At 44.5% G+C, this 15,087-nt stretch overlaps 1 protein-coding gene across 3 annotated transcripts in view; it reads left to right on the top strand.

The window, feature by feature from the left end:
- Positions 1-15,087, top strand: part of Ankrd50 (ankyrin repeat domain 50) — a 36,422-nt gene that overhangs the window by 8,329 nt on the left and 13,006 nt on the right. For all 3 annotated transcript variants that reach the window (XM_031376673.1, XM_031376672.1, XM_031376674.1), the window contains one exon: positions 13,969-14,198. In XM_031376673.1, the coding sequence (XP_031232533.1) occupies positions 13,969-14,198 (230 nt within the window). The remainder of the gene's footprint in view (positions 1-13,968; positions 14,199-15,087) is intronic.

The following is a 15,087-nucleotide window of genomic DNA, read 5'->3' as shown; positions in this document are numbered from 1 at the left end:
AAAAAAAAAAAAAAAAAAAAAAAAAAAAAAAAAAAAAAAAAAAAAAAAAAAAACCTAATACAATCCAGAGATACCCTAATTTGATACATGCCAAGGAATGAAGTAAGAAAGCAGGTGAAGACTTTGTTCTTCATAATTAAGCTGCCATGTTTCTGTAAGAGCAGAAGGCTTTGTCAGTGGAGGTGAAATAAGGTGATTCATAATGCACGTTATTAATCCAAGCTGAAGTGTTTCAGGCCTTGGCCCTAACAGTGTGCACAGTGCAGAGTTTCCATGTCCCATGTTCAGAGCCAAGGCTTCTTTGAAGCCCTGTGACACATATAGGCATGCTGCCAGACATACCCTGGATTTAGTCCAAATTTTATGTTGAGCTAATTTGGGGTTATTGTATATTTAAAAATCAAAGTTTGTTATAAAAGTTATGGGACCCCATATGGAGCTGCAATCCACAGTTGAAGCAACTGAGTTCTAGAGATATGTCTACCTCTGGTTTTCTCAGGATTGAGGCCTGCACCATGGTGGCAGGTGAGGCCTGAACAGGGTCTTCAGTTCTGCTTTTTCTCTGGTGCTTCTTGCCATCACCATGGTAACAGAACTGTGATGTGAATGTGCTTTGGTTGCCCTGCTAGCCCAGAGACAATGACAGTTATGGAGTCGATGACAGTTATGGAGACAGGATCTCAGCTGTAACCTGACCTCATGCCTGGAGTAGATAAAATACACACATAGACACAAGAGAGAGTGTACATAATTGTTATGGGAAGGTATAGACCATGATTATGACAATAACTGCAAAGCTAGGAAGAAAGGAATATTTCAAATGGAAGTCATTGTTTGCATTAGAATTCTGGGAGTCATGTATTAGTCAGTGTCACTCATCCATTCACCCAGTCTGTCAGCAACTTGTTCTACCTCCAAGATTAAGCCAACACCTGCTGTTTCCACTTCCCACCATAACTAAATCCTATGTTGCCAGAACTACAGCAGGCTCCCTAGACCATCAGAAATCGAGTCAGGTCATGTTACCTCGTCACTTAGACCCGCCAGCTGCCCTTACCACCAGTAGAAGAAAACCCGAGCTCTCCGGGGTCTCCTGCTGGTCTTGGCCTTTGACCTTGCCCTGTAATGCTTTGACCCTCTTTGCTTTTGAGTCAGTGTCCTTATCCCATCAGGTTATGTTACAGCCAACACATTTTTGCATGGCTGTCCCTCCTGGAATCACTTCTTTGTAACTTTACCTCCTCAGAGTCTTCCGAAGCCTTCTTCCTCAGTCCTTGTCCTGTTTAACTGTAGTGCCAGGCAGGGCTCATGCTTAGGGCATAGAACCAGTTAGTAAGCCTTCTCCCATCCACCAAGATATGCTTCCTCCCTCAGCGAGCCCCCATCTCACCATCCCACTCTGCTCTTTATTCCTTAATGATCCCACGAGAGCGGGAGTTATTTTAATTTTAATTTTGACTTTCTGACTACCTTTTTGAGGGAGTAGAGTATGTGGTTGCTAGAGTTAGAGTTATTAAGAGCCAATTACTGTTAAACTAACAGTCAACTACTTGTTTTAATATGACATTCTAATTTTGGCTATGTTGATATAATTTTTATTGTTTGAACCACATTCGATTCTGAATTTTTGTGTGAGAAACAGTTTATACCTTTAACTATATGTATTATAAAGTTGTTGATGATCAAATCTCTCTTATACCATCCCCCTGCTGTAGCCAGAATATTCCCATATTCTGGGGGAATGGAAGTAAGAACAGCTAAGGAGGTCCTTCTTCACCTCACTGTGCCTCTCTGAGAGGTGCAAGGCCTGGGATGTCTGGGACCTCAGAGAGGAACAGCGTGGATTGTGTTGTACAACTAGAATCATTAAGCAGCATCTTCATGTGTGATTTTTTTAAAAAAGATTTATTTTACTTTTTATGCATATGTGTTTTTGTCTGTGTGAGTATATGCTACATGAGTAGATATCAGAAGAGACTAGAAGAGAGAGTAAGATCCCTTGGAGTTGAAATTACAGTTGTGAGCCAGTTGATCTAGGTGCTGAGAACTTTATTCCAGTCCTCTGAAGAGCAGCCTTAGCTACACAGTGTTGCTGAGGCCGCTGTTGTACTTTGGTTCATTCATTTCTTTAATTCATATTGGATGAGAGAGGAATGCTCCAGGTCCTGTCCTAGGGCTTGCAGTAAGCAGATGTGACAAATATTCTGTTTATTGGCTTTGTTTTGCTAGCTAGCAGAGGTGATTAGCGCAGAAGTTAAGACAATAGGTAACAGTGTTTTATAGAAAACCAATGCAGGAGCTAGGGCTGGGAGAGTGGAGGGTTGCGCTATCATATATGGCTACTTAGGATGTTTAGAAGGAAGTTTGACAGGAGCTTCAGACCCAAGAGATACCAACTACAAGGTTGTAGCCTCAGTAGGAGTTGGTTTAATGTCTAGGAACACAGAGACTGTGAAATTGAGAATAAAGGAATATTTCTTCTGCAAGAGAGCTCACAGGGGCAGACAGTGGGAGGCGGAAACATCCCGAGAGAGCTTTAGATAGCTGCAAGGACATAGGTCTGTTTATGTTTGTTTTCTTTGAGTAGAATCGAAGTCATGGAAGCTCTTTAGACAGAAGTAATCTGACTTGAGGCTTCATAAGGTCCCACTGACTGATGTCCTGAGAAGACAAGGAAGGCAGTAAGTGGCCAGTGTGGCCATCCGTGTGCAGATGCTGCTGCTTAGACCTGGGAGAATGGAGAGCCCAGCAGACGTGTATTCTGAGTTTGGGTTCAGATTGGCCTGCGAGCTTGTTGGATGTGAGTTATGACAGAAATAAAACAAGATTTCCCTCTTGGGATCTTGGCTTGGAAACTGGCGGGCTGGAATTTTGAGTTACTGCAAAATAGAGGCTGAAGGGAGGAGCCCAGTGAGGGCTGGAAGCTGGAAGGTGCAGTTCTGAAAAAGCTGAACTCCAGCATCTAAGCACAGGAGGCGAGCAAGCAATTCAGATTCAGCCAGAGCTTGCTTGCCTGGGATGTTAATGGCATCTAAGGCCACTAATGAGCAGGCAGAGTAATAACATGAGGCTCAGAACTTGATGGGATTTCTGATTTCTGATTAGGGGTTGTTAAAGCATGAAGAAGGAATTACTGCAACAGGGGATTGGATCATGCACAAGGTGTCAGTGGTATAGTATTCCTGTAAGTTGAGGATCATGTGTGGGAGTGAGTGACAGGCAGGTCATCTCCATAGCAAGAGAAAGCTCCAGCCACTGGCATTGTGAATGAATGCTAGGGCTAAGTACCCAGGAGACTGATGTGATGCAGGGCTGACATCTAGCAGAGGCAGGAGAAGCTGTGGGCTCTTGGATTGCTTGCCAAAGGCAGAGAAGAAGGGCGGAAGGAGAGGAGTAATAAAGAAGAGTTGCGCTGATTCGTGGGAGATAGTAGAACGTTGGGAATTGTGGAGTATGTGTGGTTGGTGGAATCTGAAGAACACATGAGTAGAGAGAACATTTCCAGCTAGGGTGTGAATCTGTCCCCCATGGCCATGGTTAGAGGAAAACTGAAGCTGTGAGCCAGAGTGGGCTAGTTTGGAGCACTCCAATGAAGCTGTTTTCTGACACATGCCCGTTTTTATATGGTACTGTGTGTTAGATGGTATGGAATGGGTCTAGAAGCCGGAATGCTGAAAGTACCTGGATTATTGAGCTGGCTATCTATTGTTTCTTGTGCCAGTAGGTTACTAATCCACACTATTATGTTTTAAACATGTATTTATTTATACATGTATGTATATCTGGGGGCATAGCCATGCCACGACGCCTGTGTGGAGGTCAGTTCTCCCATCAAGTGGGCAACAGGGATTGAAGTCAGGTCTTCAGATTGGTAGCAAATGCTTTTACCCACGAAGCCATCTTGCCAGGTCCATAATAATTACTTTAAAGATTTTATCGAGCTAAAGAAGTGACTCAGCAGTTGAGAGCACTGTCTGCTCTTCTAGAGGACCTTGGTTCCATTCTTAGCTTTTCACGTGGCAGCTCACAACCATAGGTAATGCTAGCTGTAGGGAATCCGATACTTTCCTGGTCTTTTAGGCCCACACATGGTGTATATAAATGTACTGGCAAAACATTCATGTACATAAAATGGGAAAAAGAGGTTTGTTTTTACTTTTTGATGATGTGTACGTGTGTGTCTGAAGTGGATTTGTGCATTTGAAATCAGAAGATGGTTTTGGATTCCCTGGAGCGAGAGTTACAGACACCAGCATGGTTATGTGACCTGTCCTCTGCAAGAATACCAAGCACTTTTTAACACTGAGCCATCCCTCCTGCCCCCCACCCCATAGTAAATTATTTAAGTGTATGTCAGTGTGTTGACATGTCACAGGTCACTGACGTGTGTCAGTTGGATGAGCGCAGCAGTGTCCTGTTAGTGTCCCTCATCAGTGATGGCCTTTCCATCCTTGGGCCAGCAGTGCTGTTGGGACTCAGGTGCTCTGGGTTTCTTTGTGATCTTTGCTAAGCCTCTGGAGCACTTGTCTTCTTTGGTATAGTTTGTCTCACTCTTGACCAGCTCCTGGGGGCATCTCAGCTCCTTGAATCTCAGAGGTTCTGCTCTTCCTTAGTGATGCTTAGATTAGCTCTTGTAGCCTCCTGCCCTTTCCAGCCTCAGATTCCTCCAGCTCTCTTGAGTGTTGTTTGTTTAAAGTAAGCAGAATTCTTTTTCCAGCATGTGGACTGAGCTTTCCCGCTGGCCTGCAGACACACTTGGCCTCCTTTCTTCAGCCTTTTAAACACTGTCCAGAACTTAGCAAACACACCTTGGGGAAAACGAATCTTGTGTGCTGAACCCTTCAGATTTGCATTTTGCTCTTTAAACCCGACGGACCTCTACCAGCCCTGTGGGTTGGATTCCTAGCCCAGTTTCTTGGTGAGCCAAGCAGGTTTTTGGTCTGCACCTGTAAACAATAGTATAATTTTTCTAAGTCCCTAGGTGATGTTGTAAATTACTTCTCTTTAAGACATCAGTACTATGTCTGGTCTGGAATGGCCACTTTCTGGCCATCCTGTATAACTTTTATGCCCATCTTCTGTCTGGATCCCCAGACTCTCCGTTCTGCTTGCTGGCATCTTAAGCCTCAGTGTACAAATGACAGTAGCAATTTGAAAGTTAAAGTCACTACCCCAAGTTGGTATCAGTTTTTCTCTGTTCAGCATTGGAACAGATGTGTTTACAGTCAGTTCCTGCCTTCGTGAGACTAGCTTTGTGTGCTCCCTGCAGGCCCAGCAAGTCTCTGGCTGCCACTGCATACTTCTGGGAGAGGTTGGGCTCTATTCACTCAGAGCTAAGCTTCTGATGCTTGTGTGTCTTTTGCCTGCTGTATGTTCTTTATGCTTTCATATTCCATATTTGCCTTGGTTAAGATTTCAGAAACTGGCCCGACCTTTCTGGTTGTTGTTACTGTTGGTTCAGTGAATAAATAGTATTTTATCCTCAACTGATTGGAAATAGCAGCTACCACCATCACCTTCTTTCACCTCTTACAAATGTATTAATTTATTGGATGGATGATTTTCTTTTTAAGAAAAGAAAACACAATCTAAGTTTGTTGTCCCAAGAAAAGACAAGATAAAAATTATTGGTAATTTTATTTTCTGTAAAAAAAAATAAGCTCCCAGAAAAAAATATTTTTATTAAAGTCTGGAATTCTTTTAAAGAATTGAATAATTTATTAGTAAAGTGACTGCCACATATGTTAGTATATAGTCCAAGATCATTTAGAACATGCTATATCTAGCATTAACCGCTATGTAAATGACCTTCACACATGCTGGGTTGAAGAGCTCCACCATTGAGCTAGCCCCTCAGCTCTTATGTAAATAATCTTTGGACACTGAAGTTTGCAGGGAGGAGAGAGACGTGAGACTCTAGCATTGGAAGTGTGTGGTCTCACACTCTGCAAGTGGCAACATCACACTGACAAACCCTGGGGTGGGGGGACAGTTCAAAGACAAAGGCTGGTTAGGCTCACAGACTTCGAAGTTCTAGTCACTGAGCAAGGGAGCCCATTATGCTTAGGTCTCTGCTGAGCGTGGTGCTATCCAGCAGTGGTGGAGCATGTTCAAAGTACAGCCGCTGTCCTTATGGCTGGGTATTGAAAGAGAAGACAAGGCCAGTGTCCCAGTGACTTCTTTAAGGGCATGCCCTAGTGACCTGAAAACCTTTCAGCCCTGGAATTTCGAGTCTCCTGTGGATTTTGAGTGTTAAATTCTTGAGGATCTTAGTTCTTTATGCTCCCCTTGAATCACAACAGCTTAGTTTTAGTACCTGTCATGCAAGTCATTCACCATGGCACATGTGTGGAAGCTAGTGGAAAATCTCATTGCCTGTCTTCATTTTCTTGTTTGCCACTGTGTACTCCAGAGTAGCTAGCCTTCAAACTTCTGAGGATTCTTCTAACTCCAAGTCTAGTTTTCCTTTAGAAGTTTTGTGTTTTGAGATACACACTTCACGTGATTTCTGGGGTTTCTGACTCTGGCCCTTATGACTGTGCAACAGATACTGTACCCACTGAGCCATCCCATTTAGCCCTATAATTCAGATTTTTCTATCACACATTTTTAAGCAGAAATGGGATAACCTTCCTCTAAAACCTCAGTCATGGGCCACTTGTCACTGAAGCAGTACTTTGCCGAAGCCCAAAGAAAGAAAGGCTCACGTGCGAGTGTTTAGAGAGGTGTACGTATCCACAATGTGAGGTCAGCAGGAACAAAGTGAGAGCAGTGCCACTCATGCTCTGAATTCATAGGCCCTCTCTAGCTCCTCGTCTTCATCCCTCCTCCTGCTCATGTCCTCTCCACAGTCCCAAGCCTGAAGAGAAGGATGTATTTATGGAGTAGAATCCAGTAATACTGTTATGGAGGAAGCAGAGTTAATGCAGTGTGCTTTAGATGCATGTGCCAGCCACACTTTCCATTCTCAACTCTTAGACAGAGATCCGTGACTTTAATGTCTGCCCACCCCAGTTTAGTAGAGGATTCTGGTATTCTGTTGTATATAAAAATACCAGGAATTGCTTAATAGCACCAGTGCTGAGGGAATGGGAGTTGTCCTAGTTAGGATTACTGTTGCCATGATATAACACCATGAGCAAAGCTTCTTGGGAAGGAAAGGGTTTATTTCAGCTCACACTTCCAGTTAAGTCTATACCTGAAAGATAGCACTGAGGAAGGTCAGGGCAGGAACCTAGAGGCAGGAGCTGATGTAGAGGCCATGGAGCGGGTGCTGCGTACTGGCTTGCTCATCATGGGTTGCTCAGCCTGCTTTCTTATAGAACTAAGGGCCAGCAGCCCTGGGATGGCACCACCCACAATGGACTAAGTCCCTCCCTCATCAAGCAGTAATTAAAAAATGCCCCACAGCCATCTTATGGAGGCAGTTTTTCAATTGAGGTTACTTCCTTTCAGCTTGTGTCAAGTTGACATAAAACTAGCCAGCACAGGGAGCCTATAGAGGTCACTGTAGGATGTTACCTTTTTAAAATGTATTTGCAAAGTTAATGCAATCTACATGAAATAGTTGTAGTCATTTGATTTAGGGTTGTTGTTGTTGTTGGCTTTTCCCATTTTTGGCTATTTTTTTTTTAGCTGCTGTCTCCCCACCCTAATATCTGAGTATGTGTTTTTGTAAATGCCTTTTAAACTAAGTGTTCACATACACATACAACTTTTTTTTCAGAATTTGGATTTTTCTCCTCAGCTTTGGGGCAGCAGCACCATTCAAGGTCATGCCAACTGAGGTTTGTAGCTCAGCCATGTCCGAACATTGAGTATAAATGTTTGTCTCAAATGGAGGTTCAAAAATGGAGGTCGCTCTGCTTCTGCTTTATTGAAACTGGACCCCCAGAGCTGGCATGGGTACTTCTTAGAACATTCCTCATGTCTGAGAAGCTCAGGTCTCCACTGTGACATGGACTGTCAGTGTCATGTAACAACCCTGCCGAGTCTGTGGGTCACAGATGCCCTGCAGCTGGGTTACCTTTTTGGAATACATGACAGTGCTTATCTTTGTAGGCTCAGAGTTCTCTGGAAACATTTTCATTTGTTTATTCCAACAACCTAACCCTGAAAGAAATCACAAAATGGTCTGTTTTCCAGTGCTGTGGAGCACAGTGAGTTCACAGGACCCTGTAGAGAGGGACAGCTGGTAGAAACAGGTTGTGTAGGTCCAAGTATGGAATCTGCATAGAAATCTTCAGAGTACATAAGAGAGTACATGTAAGTGGCTTTAGAGTAAGCCTGTGTTGGAATGCTCCATAGAAGGTGTAATAAATGGATTAATTATAAGGAGATCAGTTCCATGGTGATGGATGCTGAGAAGCTGCAAGACATGCAGCTAATAGGCTGGAGACTGAGGAAGGCTGACCTGAGTCAGGGCAGCGGGTGGTGCATGTTCTCATTGCAAAGCTCATTTTCCTTAAGATCCAAACAGATGAGTTTTTGAACCTGAAGAGAGGAGTAAACTGATACTTCTACTCAGGCAGTCACACAGTTAGCCTTCAGCTAACTGGAGGAGAGCCAACCTTTGGGACCTTAACCTCAGAATCATCAGAACAGAAGACTGTGTGTGGGCATCCTGTGGCCCTGGCAAGTTGACACATAAAGCCAACCACCACGAGCCCACAGGAGCTGAGTGGAAGCCAGAAGTGAGTCGTCTGTGTTCACATTTGGGAATGGAGGCACTGTTCTGGAGTTGTAGGTATCTGATTCTTGAGTGTTGTGAGGTTTTTGTACATTGGGGATGGAAATCTTTATAAATATATTAGACCACTCAATCACTCACCCAGCAAACATTTATAGTGATCCTTTCGCAGGGTCCTGGGTCAGCTATTGGGAGGGCAAAGGTCAGTTCACCTAACCATCCTTTCCCTTCCCTAGAGATCAGGAAGGTAGATGCCACACTACCAGTTCCTTGGTGAGCTGATTACTCCCAGTTGTTGAGGGCTTTTGAGCAGGGTGTATTTGCAGCACCCTCCCTGGGCCAGGTTGTAGAGTGAGCAGTTCTATCCCAAGCCCTCTGTGTGTGTTTTTGAGCTGAACTTTGGGGGTGGAGAAGAGAGTGAGTGAGCATGGTTGCAGGCATATGAGGAGGGTTCTGGCACGAGAGAGAGCCTGTTCTAAGGCCCACAAGAAGGCCCACAGAGTTGGAGCGAATGGGTAAGCAGTAATTATTGGTCAGGGCCTGGAAACAGAAACCTGTGGTTGGACTCAGCATGCTGCCAGGGCAGTGGGGACCTTGGTAGCTTGAGGGGTAATGATGGGATTGAAGGCCCTGACCAGGCCAGCCCATGAACAAAGGGCTTTCTGTTTAATGACTTGCTCAGCATTAGTGTGTGAAGAACAGAGTCAGCTGCCACAGAGAACTCAGACTCCCACACCAAGAGGCACATTACCAGGAGAGATTTGTTATATGTTTCTTGCGTATTTTATTGTATATCATGTTAAATGTTTTTGGTTTGCATGCAGTAATAGTGACTCTTGTACAGTTGTATGATTTTGAGTCAGTGGTGGTATAAAGCAATCCTGTCACTTCCAGAATTCCCCTGTGCACTCTTGGATTCTTTCCCATATCCAAGTTCTAGATTACATCCCTACAATCTTTTCTAGAAAGCCATTTTGATAGACTCAGACACAAAGCCTTTTGGATAGTCCATTTTCTTGGAAGGAAGGCTATCTGAATCCATTAGCCTGTTGTTTCTATTTCCTTTTTGGTTGGAGTGGCACCATCTTGTGTGAGATGTGCAGTCAGTTCTTTTCCCAGGTTGCATGCATTCGAGTGTTTCTACTGCAGAGTGGGTTATCGGTAGAACTGGAAACACTGAGGTTCATTCAGATGCTCATGGGACTGTGACTGGTAAATACTGAGAACAGAGCCAGGCAGTGGTGGCTCACACCTTTAATCCCAGCATTTGGAAGGCAGAGGTAGGTGGATTTCTGAATTCGAGGCTAGCCAGGGCTACATAGAAAAACCCTGTCTCGAAAAACCAAAAAAAGAAAAAAAAATACTGAGAACAGAGATCTTAGGTCCATGTGATAGATGTGTTCTTGGGGAACTGCTGAACTAACCTGCACTACTGTTTCTTTGTTTTTGTTTTTTTAACCAACTTTTGTGTTCACATCAGACAGAGTACTAGATAGGGTAAAGTGCAGTAGTCAGTGTACAGTAGGTAGGGTAAGGTGCAGTGGTCAGTGTACAGTAGGTAGGGTAAGGTGCAGCGGTCAGTGTACAGTAGGTAGGGTAAGGTGCAGTGGTCAGTGTACAGTAGGTAGGGTAAGGTGCAGTGGTCAGTGTACAGTAGGTAAGGTAAGGTGCAGTGGTCAGTGTACAGTAGGTAGGGTAAGGTGCAGTAGTCAGTATACAGTAGATAAGGTGCAGTGGTCAGTGTATACTAGGTAAGGTAAGGTGCAGTGGTCAGTGTACAGTAGGTAGGGTAAGGTGCAGCGGTCAGTGTACAGTAGGCTTGCTCGATGTCGTTATTTTGTTTTCTCTTTAGACTGTAAGCATCCAGAGAATGGGGCCTTTGTTCCTTAAGGTCCCCCAGAGCCTCGCAGGTGATCTTAGCAGATCTAAATAAGTACAGTGTAGACTGGAAAACAGATGGCTTCATTGTAGTGTGCACTGCTGCAAGGAAAGGTAATGAAATTACTACTTTACAGACTCTCAGAGTGAGTAGGGTTAGACCTTCTCCACGCACGGATCTCCTGTGAAAAATGTTCACAGAACACTTGTTAATACCAATGATCACATGATAAGTGTATTAGCTGCTCTTCTGTTGCTGTGCTAAAACACCATGAGCAAAGGCAACCTGAGAAAGAAGGGTTATTTCAGCTTGCAGTTGTAGTCCATCATGAAGAAGTCAGGGCAGGATCTGAAGCAGAAGCCGTGGAGTAGTGCTTTGTGCTGGCTTGTTACTCTGGCTTTCTCCCAGGACTGTCTACCCAGGGGTAACACCTCTCACAGTGGTAGACTCTTTCATAACAATCACAAATCAAGGAATGCCCTCACAGAATTGCCTACAGGCCAGTCTGATGAAGGCACTTTTTCAGTTGAGGTTCCTTCTTGAATGACTAGCTTGTGTTAAGTTGATAAGAAACTAACCAATAAATACTTTTAGCCCTTGTCAACTTGACACACATACAAAATAACTATTAAACCATTACCTTTTCATTTCTGTTTGTCCCTGTGGAGAGCTGCTGTGGGCAGTGCTTTAAAGATGGCGCAGGCTCCTGCTTTCCGCTCCCGACAGCGAGCACTCTCAATGATAAGCAAGTCCTTAATTGGCTGTGCTTGTCAGTCGCACCTGCTTATGCATGAGTGGCCTATCTGCTGTACCTACATGGCTCCCAGGGGTTGGTTGGGCAGGAATACTTAAGCCTGCGCGGGCTTTTCCTGGGATCAGTCAGAAGAAGTTTTTCAAGGAACCTGATTAAAAACTGCTTGGAGGAGAGCTCAAGGAGTCGCGTCTTTTTTGCTGGTCGAGAGAGATGTGACATGTCCCCATGGTATCATTTTACTATTTGCAATGTGAACCAACAGTCTTTTTTCTGTTTTCTTTTTTTTAAAGTCTAGCACTTTGAATTAGGTAGGGTTTCTGTTGCTGTGATGAAACACTATGACCAGACAACTTGGGGACAAAACGGTTTATTTGGCTTACATTTCCATATCATAGTCCATCATTGAAGGAAATCAGGACGGGAATGCCAACAGGTCAGAAAACTGGAGGTAGGAACTGATGTAGAGGCTACTGAAGAGTGATGTTTGCTGACTTGCCATCATGGCTTGCCATCATGGCTTGCCATCATGGCTTGCCAGGACTACCAGCATAGGGATGGCCCCGCCCACAGTGGGCCCTGCCCTCATCAATCACTAATTAAGAAAATGCCCTACAGCTGGATCTTTTGGAGGCATTTTCTTAATTGAGGTTCTCATCTTTCAGATAACTCTAGCTACGTCAACTTGACATAAAACTACCCAGCCCAGAGACATTGGATTTTTAGGGAGACTTGGATATTTTAAAGAGACTGAATGTGCTAGCCAGTTTTATGTCAATTTGGCACAAGCTAGAATCATCAGAGAGGAGGGAGCCTCAAATGAGACTGTGCCTCCATAAAATTGGTCTGTAGGTAAGCCTATAGGCCGTTTTCTTAATTTGTAATTGATGTGGTAGGGCCCAGCCCATTGTGGGTGAGTCCATTTCTGGGCTGGTGTTCCTAGGTTCTATAAGAAAGCAAGCTGAGCAAGCCTGGGAAAATCAAGTCAGTAAGCAGCACTCCTTCATCATCTCTGCATTAGCTCCTGCCCCTAGCTTCCTGCCCTGTTTGAGTTCCTCCACTGCTTTTGATGATGGACTGTTATATGGAACTGTGAGTGAAATAAACCCTTTCCTGCCCAAATTGCTTTTGGTCATGGTGTTTTATCTCAGCAAGAGTAACCCTAACTAAGTCAGTCTCATAAATGAGGACCTGTAAAAATTTAAAAAACAAAAAACAAACAAGCAAAACCCTCTAAGAGGGAAGAATTAGGGCACAGTCACAGATGAAAGCAAAACCAAGCTCCAGCAATGTAAATAGCTTAAAGTTCAAATGAAACTCACAATTTTCTGGGCTCCAAAGTGTCTAGGCAGCTCTACTTCTCCAACTCTGTCAATGCACAGTGTACGCAGCTTGTCTCATAGTCTCAGGCTTGTTCCCTTCCACAGCTGCTGGTGTCCTTGGTGATCATCTCATACTGACATCTCGAAAGTGCTGAGGTCTCCATTGCCTTTACCGTTGTCTCTCGTGAGATGTTTTCAGGGACTATGGCCCTGTCACATGGTGCCAAGCTTCATCTCGATGTGACCACTTTAATCCTGGGGCTTTTTAAGGCAACTGAGGCCTCTTCTGGCCTCTCACGGTGCCAAGCCTCAGCTGTTTTCTACAATGTCTTCATACCTTCAGAACCAGCAGCACTTGGGAAACTCTTACACGTTGCCAAGTTCAGTCGCTAGCACTTAGGCGCAGACTTAGCCTTCTCTGCACCACACCTTCTGGGTTCTGACCCTGAGGAAGCACTTCACCCGGAAGACTTCACTGAACTCAGTGATGCTGGTCTCTTCTTTATCATGGTTGATTCTTCAGTGTCAGCTAGCCAGTATCAATTGTCAAGTTGCTTAGCAAAGGGAAGGTTTCCTGTTAGTAGTTCTGGTCACTTGATACCAGTTTCTGTCTCATTTAGGTTGGTATCACTGTGATAAAGACCATAACCAAATGAACTTGAGGAAGAAAGGGTTTATTTCATCTTAACTTGTCTATGTGGCATCACTGAGCAGAACCAGGGCTGGGACTCACGGCAGAAACTGACTCAAATACCATGGAGGGGTGTTGCTTAATCACTTGGTCCTCGTGGCTTTCTCTGCCTACTTTCCTGTACTTCCCAGGGTTGGGTCCTCCCACTTAACTGATTATCAAGAAAATGCAGTACAGACTTGCCCACACACCAGTCTAGTGGAGTCATTTTCTCTGTTGAGGCTGCTGCTTCCCAGATGACCCTAGCTTGTGTCAAGTTGAACAAAAACCAAACAAGGGCAATAGGTTTCTTCCTGCTATGGTGTCTTCAAAGCTTATCTGTCTTTCTGTATTTAGCACATTCAGAATCATCTAAGCATTTTATTATTGACTCAGAACACCAGGAATGGTGTTGAAATCCAGCTTGATCCAGTTCCTAATATCCTTAATTATGCTGAGTCACAGCACACACACAGGCAAGTGCGCAATACAATACACACTGTACTATGGAAGCTGATGCTTTTGTGAAATGAATTACATACAAGATACATTTTTATCTGCAATCTCTTTACTTTTATAGCATTCTAACTAATCATTTGAACTGTGAATTCCAGTGCCCTCTCTGTGACATTGACCTGTTCTGTGGCTGTCTTACAGGTGTGTGCTGCTCCCACTCCTGGGGATGAAGCCACCCCCACAGAGCCTCTACCTGTTGGTTGACTCTGTGGATGAAGGCTGTAATGTGGTGGAAGGGGAGCAGACGTCGCCTAGCCTCTCTGGGACTGTGGCAGAGCTCTTGGCTGGTCATCACGAGTTCTTTCCCCCATGGCTCCTGCTTCTCTGCTCTGCCCGGAAGCAGAGCAGAGCTGTCACTAAAATGTTTACTGGTGAGTATTGTGTTCTCCAGAACTGGACCAAGAGGGGTTTTTGTAGGTAGCAAAGTACTTGGACAGAGGTCTGAGTGTTACATAAGCCTTCTCAGCCTCTCACCACCACCATACCATAAGATCATATTTAAAATAAGGTGTGGTGTGCTTTAAAACCACTTATGTTGGCTTTTCTGAAAATTCTTTCTCTGAGCTGAGGGGATAATCAGGGAGTAAAATGCTTGCTGTGCAAATGTGAGAATCCCCATACATAAACAACAACAAAACCCAGCCAGGTATGGGTTTAATCCAGTGCCGTGGAGACAGAGACAGCCCGATCCCTAGGGCTCGCTGTCCTGCCAGCCTAGCCAACCAGGAGTGACTCCTGAGGTTGTTCCTTGGTCTCTACATGCATGTACACATGCCTGAATATGTACACAATCAAAAATAGTCTTTCCCTACTTCCTGTAGTAAGACCTAACTTAGGGATTAATTAGCTGTGCTGTTTCTCAGTAGTTCTATGCACTTTACAGCTCATTAGTCATGAAATCAGTATCTCTTCAGTAGCTCCTGAAGTCCTGTGGCAGGTTCTCTTATGTGATTCTCTCTTCATGACAGGGCTGAGTAGAGCTCTTCATATAATCTAAGGGCAGCTGCAGCAGTATTTGGGTGAAAGCTTTGGGTGAGCATGACGGTAGCCAGTGCTGTGTAGCAGGTCCTCTGATGGGTGAGGGTAAACTAGTACCCTCAGAGCTCCCAGGGTCTCAACCACCAACCAAGGGCTGCACATGGAGGGCTCTGATTGTTCTGGCAGCATGTGTAGAGGATTGCAAATTCGATCTTCAATAGGAGAAGACCTCGGCCCTGTGAAGGTTCTGTGCCCCAGTGTAGGGGAATGCCAGGGCCAATA

Source organism: Mastomys coucha, unplaced genomic scaffold (genome assembly GCF_008632895.1).
Source record: "Mastomys coucha isolate ucsf_1 unplaced genomic scaffold, UCSF_Mcou_1 pScaffold17, whole genome shotgun sequence".
Lineage (NCBI taxonomy): Eukaryota > Metazoa > Chordata > Mammalia > Rodentia > Muridae > Mastomys > Mastomys coucha.
This window is presented reverse-complemented; position numbering and strand designations above follow the sequence as displayed.